Raw genomic sequence first — 17,578 nt, 5'->3', positions numbered from 1 at the left:
CGTGTAATAGTGACTGCATACTACTTAACTTTTATTGGGTAAACACGTGCTACCATAAAATAATTCAAAGAACTGTTAGTAAAATTTATTACTAAACTGAGCTTAATGTTTTCTCTATCTTTTCCGTCATAGTGTGAGCCTGCCAATTTATAACAAAACATGCTTCCATATCATTCATACAACCAGCAAGCAACAAAATATTGATTTACACCATCAATGCTCATATAATATATAAAAATTTGCAGAACCAAGTATCGCAAATTTTTCACACAAATTTACGTATACCGAGATATTATAGGAAATATATTATCAGAACCTTTTACTTCGCAGAAAGATAAATTATCAGCATATTTTTCGTAAATCCTTCCTCCGGGTATGTGGGTACGCTTAAACATACATTTTTTATGTAAAACAAATCCTGGGACATTTATTTTGATCTAAGGGATGACCTGACGATGCTCGGGTAAATGTGTTTTTCTATAAAGCGAATATTTAATTATGAAAATCTTCGTCTTTAAAGATCAGTAGAATTTTCTGTTTGTTTTGTCATAGTAGTATTTTTGAAAACTTTATAGTCGCTGGTCGTTCTTATCTGTATAGGAGACATAAACAGAGAAACTTTCACCTTAAAAAAATAACGAAGGTCAGGCCGTCGCGTCGTGAGCTCTTGCTCTATATTCTACTTATGTATAAGTTTGTACTTATCCTCTTCATATATATAAACGTAATGTATGTATGTTAACAAAATGTTAAACTACTTGTACATAATATTCCATGTAGGTATTAGTTTAAGTTTTATTATGTTTTTTACTAATACAGACTACAAACAAAATAAACTTCTGTTGATAACGTCGTTACAGAAATGTCCTTAATGCTGCTCCAGAGATAGACAAAGTCGAGCATTTATTTATTCGACTAGACTTCTTAAACACTTTTTGTTGACGCCTTGTGTGCAAAATTGTTTGTCACACACACACGCAGGCTCGCGAGTGCTCATCGGCCGATCGCCCCCCCGGCCCCGCGCGCCTGATTCCGCACTCTCAGCTCCGCCGCTCGTGCGAACAGTCGACACACGCATTAATTATTGTAATAATTGTTTGTACTTATAAAGACTTCTGTATGTAAATTGCCGAGCATAATTATAAACCTTGAACTACCATTACGACTTATTATTTCATTATTTCACCGGCGACGAAGCCCTTAAGCCGCATCCAGCCTCTCCATTTTGGGCCTTACGAACCGGATCAAAATCAGCAACTACAGAGGAAGGAATCGCGCACGTGGCAGCCATTTTGCGCCGGTGAAGACATACCTGCGGTCTGCGGAGCTGAGAGTCACCAGATTTGGAAGCATCGAACTCGCACCTACTTCAATGGGATATTTGTGAGAACCGGGGAAGTGGCGTTATTGTGAGTTCGTTCCAATTTTTTCCATTAGGAAGTTAATATTGAATCTTTCCGATTCTAAATATATCTCATTTTGCTTTTTACTTTCGCCTTTAGTGCGGATCTAAAAGCCTTACCAATTATTATCTATTATTTGTTTCGTGCATTGATATATGCGGAAACCTCATTAAATCATTATCTAACAATTACATCGAGATTTAACTGCGGTTAATCTCATTTGAATTATATCTCATTTTGCTTTTTACTTTCGCCTTTAGTGCGGATCTAAAAGCCTTACCAATTATTATCTATTGTTTGTTTCGTGCATTGATATATGCGGAAACCTCATTAAATCATTATCTACCAATTACATCGAGATTTAACTGCGGTTAATCTCATTTGAATAACATTAAATTAAAAACATTACCTAAAGATTATTTCTTATCTTTCTCATTAATTTATAAAATTAATTGCAGCATTTTATTGCTATACAATCTCATAAAATCATTTTCTAGTTCTCAGGTTGTGTCGTCTGTACATAAACTGTTAAAAAACATATTTCATTAGAAACGTATTATAATTCATTGCTTTCGTTTTACAGTTGATCCATTGCGAATCACGCGCAGCGCAACGTGACTTGCATTCAGGTGGTAACGCGGCGGTAACCGATCGGTATAATTATACCGAATCACCCTCACTTCATATTCATAAATATAAGTATTTTCGTTTATTCATTTCATAATTATTTTTGCTGTTCTGTGTTTTTTTGTGATTGATTAGTATCAGAGTTGTGTAATTTATTAATAGTTCAGGTAAATTAATACATTTTGTATCGTAAGTAGGTCAACTAAAATTATTGAATACAAAATGGATATTTCGGTTTTGAAAAAGCAACGTGGTACATGTAAACAGAAATTAACAAATTTTAAAAAATTCTTAGATCCTCTCGATGAGTGTAAATCATTAACTAGACTTCAAGCAAGTGAACTTAGTGTTCGTTTGTCAAGATTCGAAGAACTTTATACCGAATTTGATAACATTCAAACTAATATAGAACAATTATGTGATTCTTCAGACGAGGAACGCGAGGAGTTCGAGAGCAAGTATTTTAGTACTTTCGCGGTTGCCAAGGAGGCGCTGGCGCGGAGCGGCGAGAGCGCCCCAGGCGACGTCGACTTATCGGTCTCAGGTTCTAATTCTGTGCACGGAGGTAGGCCAAACCTTAAACTTCCTACTATCCACTTACCTAGCTTTTCGGGTCGGTATCAGGACTGGCTTGAATTTCATGACACATTTAGTTCACTCATACACTCAGATGAATCAATTAACGAAATTACAAAATTTCATTACCTACGCGCATCTCTAAAAGATAGTGCAGCTTTGATTATTCGAGCGCTAGATTTTTCAGCTGATAATTATAGTATTGCTTGGGATCTACTCTGTGATCGCTACAACAATAAGCGACTTCTTGTCAATAATCACATTCAGTCAATTTTTAATATCGAAATATTAACTAAAGAATCATCCAAGGGTATGCGTAATATTATCGATAATGTAAATAGAAATCTTAGAGCACTAAAGACACTGAATTTACCTACTGAACACTGGGATGCACTTATCATCTATATTTTGTCGAATAAATTAGATTCAGTTACAAGTCGCGAATGGGAAACGTACCGCAACACATTTAAAGACTTACCTACGCTAGAGAATCTCCTTACATTTCTTAAAAACCGGTCTGATTTACTAGAAACAATGGAGGAAGCCAGCGCTAAACGCCGGCACAGCAACGTCACACATTATCGTCAGAAATCATTAGTTGTCAATTCTTTATCTCCTCCTACTACTAATAATAAACCACAACATGTTTGTCCGTTGTGCAAGCAGAATCATCCAATATACCGTTGTCAGAAATTCAAGTCACTTTCATTAGAACACAGAATGCAAAAAGCTAAAGGCTTAAAATTATGTTTAAATTGTTTGCGTCAAGGGCACAATGCCAACGCATGTAAATTCGAATCTTGCCGTTTTTGTAACAATAGACTGAACAGCTTATTACATAGACACTTACCTTCGGATGCGACGTCCTCAGCTCCCGATCAAAATGTTGTTCTATGCGCAGCGCCGCCGCTGGCGCAGCCCACACAGATGCAACCTGAAACAGAAACACCTAAAAATTATAATACAGAAGACAATATCGTCTTATCAGCAATTCATAATAATTGTGTCTTACTGTCCACTGCTTTAATCCAAGTGCAGGATAAGCATGGCCACAAACACACAGTGCGAGCCTTATTAGACAATGGTAGCACATCAAGCTTTATTACCGAGAATTTATTAACTAAACTTAACTTACCGACCGCTTCGACTTCGTCATTAGTTGAAGGGTTGAATTCTCAATCATCACAATTAACTAAACGATGTGAAGTTGTCATATCGTCGCTTATCAACTCATACACGCAGAATATAAATTGTTTTGTAGTGCCGCGAATTACTCAAAACTTACCCACTGCGTATATTAACTATAAATTATTAAATATACCAGAAAACATTACTTTAGCTGATCCTACATTCAATGTGCCGTCTCAAGTAGACATGCTGCTTGGAGCGGATATATTTTGGAATGTTTTATGCTCAAAAAATATATATTTAGGGAAAAATATGCCCACATTAAGCCAGACCACGCTTGGTTGGTTAATATCAGGTCTAGTTCAGATACCTAATAATTTAAATACAGTCCACTGCAATCATATTACTTTGTCTCATGATAATCAACTTCACGATCTTGTTTCACAATTTTTTGAACATGAAACTGTACCTACTCATAAACAAATATCAAAAGAAGAAAAAGAATGTGAAGAACATTTTTCGAAAAATACATCACGGCTGCCTAACGGGCGGTTTGTTGTGACCATACCTTTGAAAGAATCTCCCACCAAACTGGGTGAATCATACGAGCGAGCTTTGTCTAGATTTTTATCATTAGAGCGTAGATTTAGTAAAGACCCGGTATTCAAAGAACAATATTGTAAATTTATTAAAGAATATATTACCTTAAATCACATGTACGAAAATAAAAATCCTGAAAAAGATATATACACTTACCTGTTGCCGCATCACGGTGTTTGTCGTGAAACCAGTTTATCTACCAAATTACGCGTCGTATTTGATGCCTCTGCGGTCACGACCTCTGGTCTGTCATTTAACAATATACAAAATATCGGTCCAACTGTACAAGATGACCTCTATAGTATTTTAGTTAGAATGCGCCAACATAAATTCATTGCCACTGCAGACGTGGAAAAAATGTACCGCATGATCTATGTTCACGAAGATCAGCATCAGTTGCAACAGATATTATGGCGATTTGAGCCTTATGAACAAATAAAACAATATAAGTTAAAAACAGTAACATACGGTACGGCATCCGCGCCTTACCTTGCGACTAGATGTTTAAAACAACTTGGTTTAGAATGTCCCGATAAAGTTATTTCTGAAATTATTCAACGCGATTTTTATGTTGATGACCTCATAACTGGAGCATCATCCGAAAAAGAATTACTACAAATCTGTAAGGGAGTCATAAAGCAGTTACAATCGGGTCAATTTCATTTAAGAAAATGGTATTCAAACTGTCCTCATATCATTAATGAAATCGTTAATGAAAGTGTAAATGACGGATTACTTAACTTGAGTAACAACGAATATTCAAAAACATTAGGTCTCCTTTGGTCGTGCAAAGAAGACAAGTTAATGTTCGCAGTAAATATAAAAGAAAACAAACTCGTCAGTAAGCGTACTATTTTATCGATCATGTCACAAATCTTTGACCCATTAGGCATAATTAACCCATGCATACTTAACGCAAAAACTATTTTGCAAAAATTGTGGTCCTTAAAAATTACATGGGATGAAACTGTTCCTGCAGATATTGCAATTTGTTGGCAAAAATTCATTGATTCGTTACTATATATCAACTATATACGCGTTCCGAGATGCATTGTTTGCGATGACTCAGCTATCATTGAGCTCCATTCATTCAGTGACGCATCGAGTTATGCGTATTCGGCTTGTGTTTACATTAAATCCGTTTCTTACAATAACAACGTTTCTGTTCACTTATTGACAGCGAAAAGTCGAGTCGCTCCATTGAAACAGACAACTGTACCGCGGCTAGAATTGTGCGGAGCACTTCTCGCTGCAAAATTAGTAGATAAAGTAAAATCATCGCTTAGGTTACACATAAATAATTGTATTTATTGGTGTGATTCAACTATTGTGCTTGGTTGGATAAAATCTTCAAAAACTCATTTATTAAAGCCGTTTGTTTTTAATAGAATTCAAGAGATTCTTGACAGAAGCGAGTCATCCGCCTGGCGTTACGTACCCACCAGCGTTAACCCTGCCGATATAGGCTCACGAGGGCTAGACGCAAAACAATTAGAAACTTGTACATTGTGGTGGACCGGGCCGGCATTCCTGGCGCAAGATGACTCATCATGGCCAACCCAACCAACAAGCTATAAGCAATCTGAATTACCAGAATTTAAGGTTCAATGTAACTTGTCGACTACTCAATTAGATCATATCACATATTATTCAAATTTGTTAAAACAATTCTCTAGTTTCAACCGATTACAACGTATTGTGGCTTACGCTCAAAGGTTCATTCATAATTATTATAATAGGAAAAATAAGCGTAGTGGTCACCTAAAAATCCATGAACTTAATTCTGCTCTAAGCGCACTTTGCAGATTCGCACAGCGTGAACATTTTTCACAAGAATATACGTTATTAAAAAATAATAAAAAATTACCTATTAAAAATTCATTATGCAATTTAAATCCATTCTTTAACAAAGCTGACGAACTAATGCGAGTGGGAGGTAGACTTAATAACTCTTTTTATGATTTTGACACAAAACACCCCATATTGCTTTCATCAAAGCATCACCTCGCAGAACTCATATTCAGACAATATCATATTTGGCTTATGCACGCTGGTCCACAGTTGCTTTTGGCTACCTTGCGTCACAAATTTTGGATTATTGGGGGCAGAAACTTGGCTCGCAAAACAGTTCAAAGATGTATTAAATGTTGTCGTTTTTCGGGAAGGATTATACAACCAATCATGGGCAATCTTCCCGAACAGCGCTTGCATGCTGAGTTTCCGTTCACAAACACTGCTGTTGACTACGCCGGACCGGTCATGATACTGAACCGTAAGGGAAGAGGAAGTAGAACCATGAAATCCTATCTTTGCATATTTGTGTGTTTAGCCGTCAAGGCCGTGCACATAGAACTTGTGACCGATCTGAGTAGTGAGTCATATTTAGCTGCATTAAATAGATTTATTGCTCGTAGGGGCAAACCAACAAACATTTTTTCTGATAATGGAACAAATTTCGTAGGCGCATGTAATGAATTATCTAAATTCCTTAAACAAAATTCTGATACTATTAAATCACAAACATCGAACATGTCAATTAACTTTAGATTTTCACCAGCTTATAGTCCACATTTTAACGGATTAGCTGAGGGTTCGGTTAAGTCATTTAAACACCACTTGAAGCGAGTCGTAGGTTGTACTAATTTAACTTATGAAGAAATGAATACGGTTCTTGTACAGATTGAGGCGATCTTGAACTCAAGACCCCTCACCCCTATTTCTTCAGATCCATCGGATCTTACAGCTCTCACACCATCGCATTTTTTAATTGGACGAACAATAACATTTCTGCCTACTCCCCAGGTCAAGGAAACTACTGCTGTGCACACTCTTTCACGATATATGAGAACACAGCAACTAAAAACCCATTTCTGGAATAGATTTCATAAAGAATACATTACAGAACTTCAAAAACGACAGAAATGGCGCAAAGATGGAGGACAGCTCAAACTTGGAGAAATGGTCGTAGTAAAAGATGAGCGACTGCATCCCAACCAGTGGCTTCTGGGACGAGTGACTCGCCTCCACCCCGGCTCCGACGGCGTGACCCGCGTAGCTGACGTCCTCACCTCTTCAGGGATACAACGACGGGCCTTTAACCGACTGTGTCCCCTACCCATCGAAGATCAGAACTCCGTTCCTGGGCCGGCAACATGTTGACGCCTTGTGTGCAAAATTGTTTGTCACACACACACGCAGGCTCGCGAGTGCTCATCGGCCGATCGCCCCCCCGGCCCCGCGCGCCTGATTCCGCACTCTCAGCTCCGCCGCTCGTGCGAACAGTCGACACACGCATTAATTATTGTAATAATTGTTTGTACTTATAAAGACTTCTGTATGTAAATTGCCGAGCATAATTATAAACCTTGAACTACCATTACGACTTATTATTTCATTATTTCACCGGCGACGAAGCCCTTAAGCCGCATCCAGCCTCTCCACTTTTACAGCGTCATAATGCATAAAAAATATTTACCACCGGTTCCAAATACAATATAATAATATTATCTTGAATTGTATTTAATCCATACTAATTATAAATGCGAAAGTAACTCTGTCTGTCTGTCTGTTACTCAATCACGCCTTAACTACTGAACCAATTTGTATGAAATTTGGTATAGAGATATTTTGATACTCGAGAAAGGACATAGGATAGGTTTTATCCCGGAAATCCTACGGGAACGGGTTTTTCTTTGAAAACGCGGGCGAAGCCGAGGGCGGAAAGCTAGTACAAAGATAAAATTTCGTTTATTATTCTTGTACAGTTCAACCAAATAATAACATGACTCTTGTAAGATAAGGTAAAAAATTCGGCATTCTCGATATTATAATTTAAAAGGAAAATATTATAATTGGCCACTTTCAACGTAACATCCACGTTTCTTGGGAAGTTTTTTTATTTAAATATTAAGGTAAAACAATGCTTAAATATTTAGATTTAGTGGATGATGGATTTTAATTATAATTTTTAGGGTTCCGTACCTCAAAAGGAAAAAACGGAACCCTTATAGGATCACTTTGTTGTCCGTCTGTCCGTCCGTCCGTCCGTCCGTCTGTCAAGACCCTTTTTCTCAGGAACGCGTGGAGATATGAAGCTGAAATTTATATCAATTACTCAGGTCTACTGTCCCTTGAAGCTGTGAAAAAATCAAACTTCTAAGCCAACGCAATCAAAAGATACAGCCGTTTATGCCGCAAATTTTCGACACTTGCAAGGGAATCAAAACCTACAGGGTGCTTCCCGTGAACTCAGAATCTTGAAATTTGGTACAAAGCAACGTCTTATAGCATAGATAAAGGAAAAATTACGAAAACCATAAATTTTTAGTTACATCACATACGGAACCCTCGGTGCGCGAGTCCGACTCGCACTTGGCCGGTTTTTTATATTAAAGGTCGTTGCTCCGAGATCAGCTTGCTTAGCAAAGTTGTTGTTTCAGTATAATTACCTTATTATTTTCTATTATTACTTACCTTTTAGTGAAACATTTTCATGGCAATTTAGATTAATTATCTTATTACATTATTTTATTACTTACCTTGTTATGTAGAGAAATATGTTTTAACGGCAATTAGTGTGTAATAATCCAACACTTATTAGCCTTGAGTTCAATGACTGCAAAAATTTGTTGGAAAATATTAAGTTATCATTACATTGACTATATCAATTAAAACAGGGTATTATTTCATATAAAATTCGGTATCAATACATACCTAGTATAAAACAAAGTCGCTTTCTCTCTCCCTGTGTGCCTATGTATGCTTAAATCTTTAAAACTACGCACCGTATTTTAATGTTTTTTTTTAATAGATAGAGTGATTCAAGGGGAAGGTTTTAGTATATAATTTATTAGGTTTTAGGCAAAGCGTCCTTCTATAGAATGTATCTATTAATTAGTGAAACATCTTTGATATAATATAACGTATCATTTCGATATACCTACACTACTTTCCTTACAAAGCCAGGAATAAGTTTAATACTTTCTCAAATATTGAAATTATTATATCTATTCTCTATCTCTATCTATATCTATTTGACTGGCTGATTGGCTTGGTTGGTAGTGGTCCTGCCTTCCAAGCCAGAGGTCGTGGGTTAGATCCCCACCCGGGGCAAATATTTGTGTGATGAACATAGATGTTTGCTCTGTGTCTGGGTGTTAATTATCTATATAAGTATTTATTTAAAATTATATATTATTATGTATTGTTATCAGCCATCTGGTTTCCATAACACAAGCGATAGCTTAGTATGGGATCATCAGATCGTGCTGCGTGTGAAAATTGTCCCAAAATATTATTTATTTATTTATTATTATTTATTTATTTATCTTTATGGACATTTACTAATATAAAGAACAAAAGAAATTCGTTTTCTTGATTTCTGAGTGAGTGGTGACGCGCGTCTAATCAAGCTCTAGCAACACATTTTTCTATTTTCCTTTACGAAAAACAACTTATTCATCGCTATTACGTTATAAGTAAGTTCTTTTTGTTCCATCAACTCATTTTTAATATCATTTACTTCTATAGAGATCATAAAACAAAGCCTTATTCTGAACACTGTGTATAATTGTTAGCCGGTATTTGAATAAAACAAGAACAATAATTTGTCACAATAACTTCTAAGTTTATAAGAATTTTAAGATATATAGGAATTACTTTCACAAACAAACACAAACACAACAGTCACTGATCACTACTCTACCCTGCTTTGCGTCTATCGTAAAAAAATAAAAAACAATGAAACCTCGACTATATCTAAAATTGATTTTAACAAATTAGACAAAATAATTGAACAAATAGATCTAGCACCTATATACTCTATCTCGAATGTTAATATTGCTACTGATGCTCTCGTGTCACTCATCCAAAACGCTATTACTGAAAGCACGATTGTCAAAAAATTATCTGCTAAGAAAAAAATCCTTAAACCCTGGATCACTCCAGGACTACTTAGGTGTATAAAACACAGGGATGCACTTCACAAAAAATTTAAAAAATCACCCAACAACGAAACCCTAATGATCAGCTACAAACGATACAGAAATTTTTGTAATAATATATTAAAAAGAGTAAAAAGACAATTCGATACTAAGGAACTTAACAAAGCTGGAAATAATTTAAAAATTCTTTGGGATACTATAAAAAGAATTACTTACACTACAAAGCCGGTACACCGAACAAGTGATTTACTGTCTCTGTCAAACTCACCGTCTCAGTCTTGTAACGAGCTTAATAGATTCTTTGTTGGAATAGGTGAGAGCCTTGCTAAAAATTTAATCAACAGCCACTCTTCAACGGGGCGAACTCTGCCGCAGTGTAAGAGTCCGGTAGCCTCTTTTGTTCTACTTGAAACCGATCCCAACGAAATTACGACTATTATACATTCTCTTAGAACAAATGCAGCATCCGGATGGGATGCTATTCCCCCTTCCGTTCTTAAACGATATTCAACAACTTTGGCCCCTGTCCTAACCTATATTTTCAACCTGAGCTTCCAAACTTCTACTTTTCCCAGCTCTTTTAAAAAAGCTATCGTACACCCGATATACAAAGGAGGAGAAAAAGCTTCTCCTGGTAACTATCGCCCCATAGCAGTCCTCACTGCGTTGTCGAAGGTTCTTGAGCGCTTGGTAAATAATAGACTAATAAACTACTTAGAAAATTTCAAACTTATCTCATGTCAACAATTTGGTTTTAGGAGAAATAAAAGCACCACCGATGCAGTTCAGGAACTAACAACTTTCATTGTCAATAAGTTGAACTCACAAAACAAGGTTCTTACAATATTCCTCGACCTCGCCAAGGCCTTCGATACCATTCGAACTTCCACGCTTCTAAATAAACTCGAAATAATGGGTATACGAGGCTCGCAACTGGACTACTTTAGGAGCTACCTAGCGACTCGAACACAAATGGTAAAAATAGGAGCTTACACAAGTAAGGAGCTTCCTATTCACTTTGGTGTACCTCAAGGGAGTATACTTGGACCCACCTTATTTCTTGTCTTCATTAACGATCTTTGTAATGCCTATATACCTAACGCTAAGATAGTATCCTTTGCAGATGACACTGCTGTAACATTCTTCGCAAATTCGTGGTCTGAACTTCAAAATACCGCACAAAATGGCTTTAACTATATACATGAGTGGCTTATTACTAACACCCTGACATTGAATACTTCTAAAACAAAACTAATAACCTTTTCTCTTTCTTCAAAGTCACAACCTCAAACACCAATTTCAGTAAAAGCTCACTCCTGTCACATGCCAACAACAGCTCTGTGTCACTGTCCAACCATTAATTCTGTAGATAATATTAGATACTTGGGCATAACTCTGGATAAACTTTTAAATTATAAAACTCATATTGGTCTCCTAACAACTAGGGTCAGAAAACTTATTTATATTTTTAAAAATTTGAGACACGTCACGAACACTGCCGTTCTACGCACCGTCTACTATGCCTTGTGCGAATCTATTGTCACATACTGTATTGTATGTTGGGGAGGTGCCGCAAAAACCATACTGAAGCCCCTCGAGGTGGCTCAAAGAGCAGTTATGAAAGTCTCCACGTTTAAACCTATGCAGTATTGTACAACCGACCTGTACAAAGATTGGAAGGTTCTCACCGTTAGACAACATTTTATTTTACAGACTATTATTTTACAACACCGATTAACACCTCTAGTTACAATCTCGTTTCGACGAAAGAACAAAATCTGCACTGTTCCTCGGCCATATAGCAGGTTCACCAAGAGGTTCTTTTACTTCCTCGGACCCTATTTGTATAACAAAATTAATGATAGTCTTAGCATCTATGCCTTACCGTATTCTAAATGTAAATTAACCGTACGCGTCTTTCTATTAGGAAAAACTTATGACGAGACAGAACAACTTCTTGAGATACTGGCTTAAAGTATAAACGTGACTCTTGCTTAAATCCAATATAATATTTCAGACACACACACACACACACACACACACACACACACACACACACACTTACACGCACAAATATATATACTTTCATACGATACAGTTTCATACGACACACCAGCATTCTCACATCTTAAATTTATACATTTTTTTTTCTCTACTCTCTATTCTAACCAATTTTAATTATAATTAAGTATTTGCTAAGAGGCTTTTTGTGAATTTATTTTAGAGGCAAGCTGTTTCTCCTAAACACAGGTTGCCCAGTAACCTAGCTAGGGAAACATTGGCTTGTATAAATTGTTTTGGTAGCCTTTTATTTATATAATTATATAATTTTACATGAATATTAATTGTATATTGTAATAAATTGTAATTGTAATTGTATGTATGTATGTTTAATAATAAATAAATTTGATTGATTGAGTTTAAAAATATCACAGATTATATCACTTTGTGTCAACTAGTAATTATAAAAATGTTATTACAACAAATAAAACCTTCCTCTTGAATCACGATATAATATATAAAAAAAACACATCAAAATCCATTGCTTAGTTTCAAAGATTTAAGCGTACACAGGGACACAGGCACAAAAAAGCGACTATGTTTTATACTACATATTTAGTGATATAAATTTTGTATATTTTATACATAGTGGTCAACCCTAACCAGTCTTTAATTATAAAACACCTACACACCATAAACACAATTTCCCCATTAGGGCAGGGGATAAACAATTTATTACGAACGCGGGAAGTGGTTTGTACCCAATGATGAAATGTCTTCAGTTCAAAGGCTATTTACTAACATCCGGAACCCTTCGAGGGTTTAGGTGACTTACAAAATATTTATTATGGTGCAATTTGTAAAAGTTCTGTTTCAGATTTATTACAAGCTGTATTACAGGTCACCACAAAACCGCAAAGCATTTCCAAGTTAGTATTTTTAATTCATAATCCTATTAGTATACGTTCAGTTATTTTACTAGCTGTGGCCCGCGGTTTTACCCGCATTGCTCCACTCTTATTAGTCTTAGCATGATTATAGTATACATATAGCCTTCCTCAATAAATTGACTATCTAACGGTGATTTTTTTTTTCAAATTGGATACGTGGTTCCTGAAATTATCGCGTTCGAGTAAACAAATCCTTCAGCTTTATAATAATTATGACTATAGATTTCATGACTTTTAATTATCATCTGAAGCATATGTGATAAAAATATATCTTCTGCGCATAAACAAAATCGGCCATCTACTAGCCCCTGTACCATGACGTTTTAAAGCAGTATTATTTCCAGTGTAGAAAAATAACATCAACATAATATTATATAGCGCCATCACTTGCCTATTTTGGAAATAATACTGCTATCAGACATCATGATAACCCCAGGTGAAAATTTCACATCCAACCTCGCTCCAGCTTATTAATTCCTAAAGGACGAAGTGATCTTGCATCTCTTTCAATACCAAAGGTAGGAAAAAAGATTGCTATAATATACGACGATCGAGGATAAGACGTCATGCTAACCCTCCTGTAAGATATTTAATAACTACCATAACTTCAATAATTTACTAACCATCGGTTGCTAAACCATCTTGATTACCGCTCAATCGACCAGTAATCAGCCGGCATTAGGCGAATCTAATACGATGATAATCGTCTTAATCACAACTCTAGATTAGTTTACCGATGCACTGTTAAGTACTAAGTAAGCTGTTTCGAATATTTGATCGAATTTGTGTATACTAGTTGTGGTATCTGTCTCTGGCTATGAAATGGACATTAAGCGATTGACATAGTACTAAAAAATTATAATTATTTCATTAGACATGGAGTTTATTCACTGATTAAGAAATATGCCTTAGGGCCGATTTTTCAATCCTTCGTTAAAATTTTACGTCCACTAAAGTATTACACGAACATTTTAAAATGTCACCTGTAAACTGTCAAATACGGACAATTAGAATACATTTTTAAATGGTAGTTTAATACGTTATTCGATGAATAAGTTTTAACCAAGGATTTAAAAACTAGCCCTTAATTATTAAACCTATCAATCCTTACAGACTTTCGCATAAAAAATTAGTGGGATTTTGTGGGTTAGATAGTGCTATGTCCTAATTTTACCTGCATAAAACATCTCATTGCCATGCGAAATTCCTCTCACCACGAGAGCAAAGCCGTGGGCGTTACGCTAGGGTATCATTCGAAACCCTAAAACAATAGCTACGAATACAGGACAAACAGTTCGGACCAGTACGAATATTGACATAGCTATTTGCCCTCAATTAGAGCTGTAATGGTCATTAGTGTGCTACACAAACAAAAAGTTAGGGTGTACCTACTATGTGTAATTAAATGATCGAATTTCCAAATAGTAAACTTCAGTAAGTAGTAATTTATATATGTAATTCGAGGATTGACTGATAGTGTGGCATAACCTTAGATAAATCAGTCATTCCGCGAAGAGACCGAATTTCCATAATATATCATAGTAAACTTCAGTCAAAGTGCGAAATTGTTAAATTTCGAGGAATGCTGCCTGGCTTCGGCTAAACCTAGGACGAACCATTCCGCGAAGAGACTGTGCATCGGGCTTTATCTATAACATATAGATTATAAATAGTAGAGTCGCCAGAGGCATCTTGCCGACTCTTCTCTGTAGAAACTGCTTTCCGAACCGGTGGTAAGTTTTGCTGGTAAAAGGTAAATGTTGTGACGAGTAAATAGTGCTTATAAAAGACTGATTGCATTAATAAATGTTTGAGTGATATAAAAAAAACGGTACGGCGAAAAAACGCGAGTTCAAAATCCGTTTCGTGATCGAAATTTATTTTTTTTTTCAAAATAGATCTATTAATTTTCTCGATACACGTTAATTTAAGTTCCAAAACGTATAGTATCAAAAACACAAACACTTGAACATCCAAATTATCTAATATTCATAGGAATAAAAATAGATAGCCTTATTTTTTCATTATTCAGTTACAAAATAAACTCTCATTACTAAAATTGACCTGAAATTCTTATTTTGCCTTCATAGCAATACGTTTTGATTCCCCTTTAATATTTAACTACAAATTCATTCTGGAAATCCCCAAATATTTTTATGAAGCCTTCCTCATAATCCAGGCTTAGAGGATGAAAAATTGTCAAGAAGAAATTTATGAAGCGCCTTACGAAATTGGTTTTAATATTACAGAAATATGCTTAATATATTTTTATAGGAATGGCCATATGGCATGATAAAATATATTAAGGGAAGTAATATAAAGTAATAATATACATTTTAATTTTATTATTATTTACTTATTTTATCTATATAAATTAAAATTAATCGCCAAATGTGATGATGCTCATCGCAAAACTCGAAAACGGCTTGACAAATTCGAGTAATTTTTTAAACATTTTTAATGCCCAATGACGGTTCTTAAGGAGAGAAAACGTAAAAGGGGCAATAGGGCAGAACAGCATAGTTTAATATTAATAATAATGAGGCATTCAGTGTGTATATATGTATTTAATATACATATACATTATACAGGGTGTCCCACTGTTGGTATACTAAGCTCAAAGGAGGTTATAGTCTTGCATACGCTGAGTACGTAAAAAATACTAATATAATTCCAGACGCATTTTTTTTTTAAATAGAGGAATTCTTAAAATTCCATGTGTACACCCCCAACAAGCAAACCGCGCAACTTTGCCACCCACATGTGAGCTATCGTTTAAGATTATGTTTTCATAGACAAAATACTCGCATTAGCGAAGCGGTATATGGCGGCTGCGCGAAGCTAGAGACGAATACATGGATTTTAAGGAAAAATTTAGCAAAAAATTTTTCGCGTAATTTTGTTATTTAAGTATTTTTTATGTGATCAGTGTATGCAAAACTACAAGTCCCTTCGCGCTTAGTATACCGAAAGCGGGACACCCTGTATATAATTTAAAGAATTCAAAGTTTCGAGAACTTCAAAGCGACCGTGGTTTCAGACAGACTGATAAATTCTTGTGTAATAAGCATTTACAAATATATGGAGCTATTAATAAATAAATCAATACAATTATTCCAATACAATAATTACAATAATACAGTTGGGTATGTTAACAAATAATATAGGTACTTTTATTATTATCCACGGTTTTCGTTTATAGCAATCAATAGTATATCAAAATTGTGTACTAATCTTCTCTTTAATTATAAACAGACAATTGCTTGTTCAGTTACTAGTAAACCGTATTGACTGAGCCAGCAAAAATAATTGAAAGGTACCATAAATCCAAGATAACATAAAAATAAGTCATTTCCACTAAACGCTTTAATCGAAGAAGGAAAACATCTTGAGGTAACTGGTATATCGTAATGCATCTGTCAACTAGCACTTTACCAGCGATATATTATCGTATCGCAACTGAATAAATAGTCCAAGTACCGACCCGTACCATGCCTTAAAGCAGTATTATATCCAGTATGGAAAATGACAGCGCTATGTAAGTCGTCTAGCGCCATCACTTTCCCACTCTGGAAATATTACTGCTATAGGAAATCATGGTAAAACCCCTGATCATAGAAAACCAGTGTGCACTCGAAACAAATATGAGCTGATTTTAAAATACTAGCGTACCGACCGCGGCTTCACTCGCGTTTTCAAAGAAAAACCCGCATAGTTCCTGTTCCCGTGAGATTTCCGGGATAAAACCTATCCTATGTGTTAATCCAAGTTACCCTCTATATGTGTGCTAAATTTCATTGTAATCGGTTCAGTATTATTTGCGTGAAAGAGTAACAAACACAAACACACACACACATCTTCACAAACTTTCGCATTTATAATATTATAGTATTAACAGTAGTACGTAACATTTTCAAATTTAAAACTAAAACTTTCGTATCTTTTGAAGCGTATTTCATATAAAAATCCTTGCTTAAATATCCTATTCTCGACTGCAGTTTGATTACCCAGTACTCATGAACAATATCCTATTGTTATAGGTACATTACTTTTGAAATACGTAACTTATATACCATTTATAAAATGTGCACATAAAATTTTAATCGTTATTTTAACGCTGCGTTAACAGCTATTTTGCTGAATGTTAAAATTGGTTTCCATTGTTCAGTTTTTTTCAATACTGTTATTTTTTGCAATTTCAGTAGATATAACGTATTTTTAAATTACCAGTTATATGGACAATAATTAATATATTTATTTCTGAATTTCGGGGATTGTTGATGAAATGAAATTACATATAATTTATTTTCTATTTTGAGTTTTCCTGTTAGAAGACGATATGATATTTATG

The 17,578-nt window shown here is 35.3% G+C and overlaps 2 protein-coding genes across 3 annotated transcripts in view; one reads left to right on the top strand and one right to left on the bottom strand.

Annotated features, from left to right (window-relative positions):
- The window catches only part of LOC149477055 (uncharacterized), a 306,353-nt gene that overhangs the window by 159,926 nt on the left and 128,849 nt on the right, over positions 1 to 17,578 (bottom strand). The gene's annotated exons all lie outside the window — the stretch shown is intronic.
- Positions 971 to 7,710, top strand: LOC149477057 (uncharacterized). 2 transcript variants are annotated; one of them, XM_089711369.1, is made up of 2 exons: positions 971 to 2,595; positions 7,137 to 7,347. In XM_089711369.1, the coding sequence occupies exons 1-2, from the start codon at positions 2,253 to 2,255 to the stop codon at positions 7,211 to 7,213; spliced, it is 420 nt and encodes a 139-aa protein (XP_089567495.1). In that variant the 5' UTR covers positions 971 to 2,252; the 3' UTR covers positions 7,214 to 7,347. The 2 variants fall into 2 exon arrangements, with proteins under 2 accessions (XP_089567495.1, XP_089567494.1); XM_089711368.1 differs by having other exon boundaries at positions 1,000 to 2,595; positions 7,237 to 7,710.

The sequence above is a fragment of the Colias philodice genome, chromosome 26, assembly GCF_061535455.1.
Source record: "Colias philodice isolate Cphi_HAF_F1 chromosome 26, ilColPhil1 Martin Lab GWU primary, whole genome shotgun sequence".
Taxonomy (NCBI): Eukaryota; Metazoa; Arthropoda; class Insecta; order Lepidoptera; family Pieridae; genus Colias; species Colias philodice.
This window is presented reverse-complemented; position numbering and strand designations above follow the sequence as displayed.

Bases quoted from the DNA above. Each gene is read 5' to 3' on its own strand.
- LOC149477057 (XM_089711368.1), top strand. From the start codon at position 2,253: ATGGATATTTCGGTTTTGAAAAAGCAACGTGGTACATGTAAACAGAAA. The intron at 2,596-7,236 runs GTAGGCCAAACC...AATACATTACAG, and splicing joins TTCTAATTCTGTGCACGGAG to AACTTCAAAAACGACAGAAA.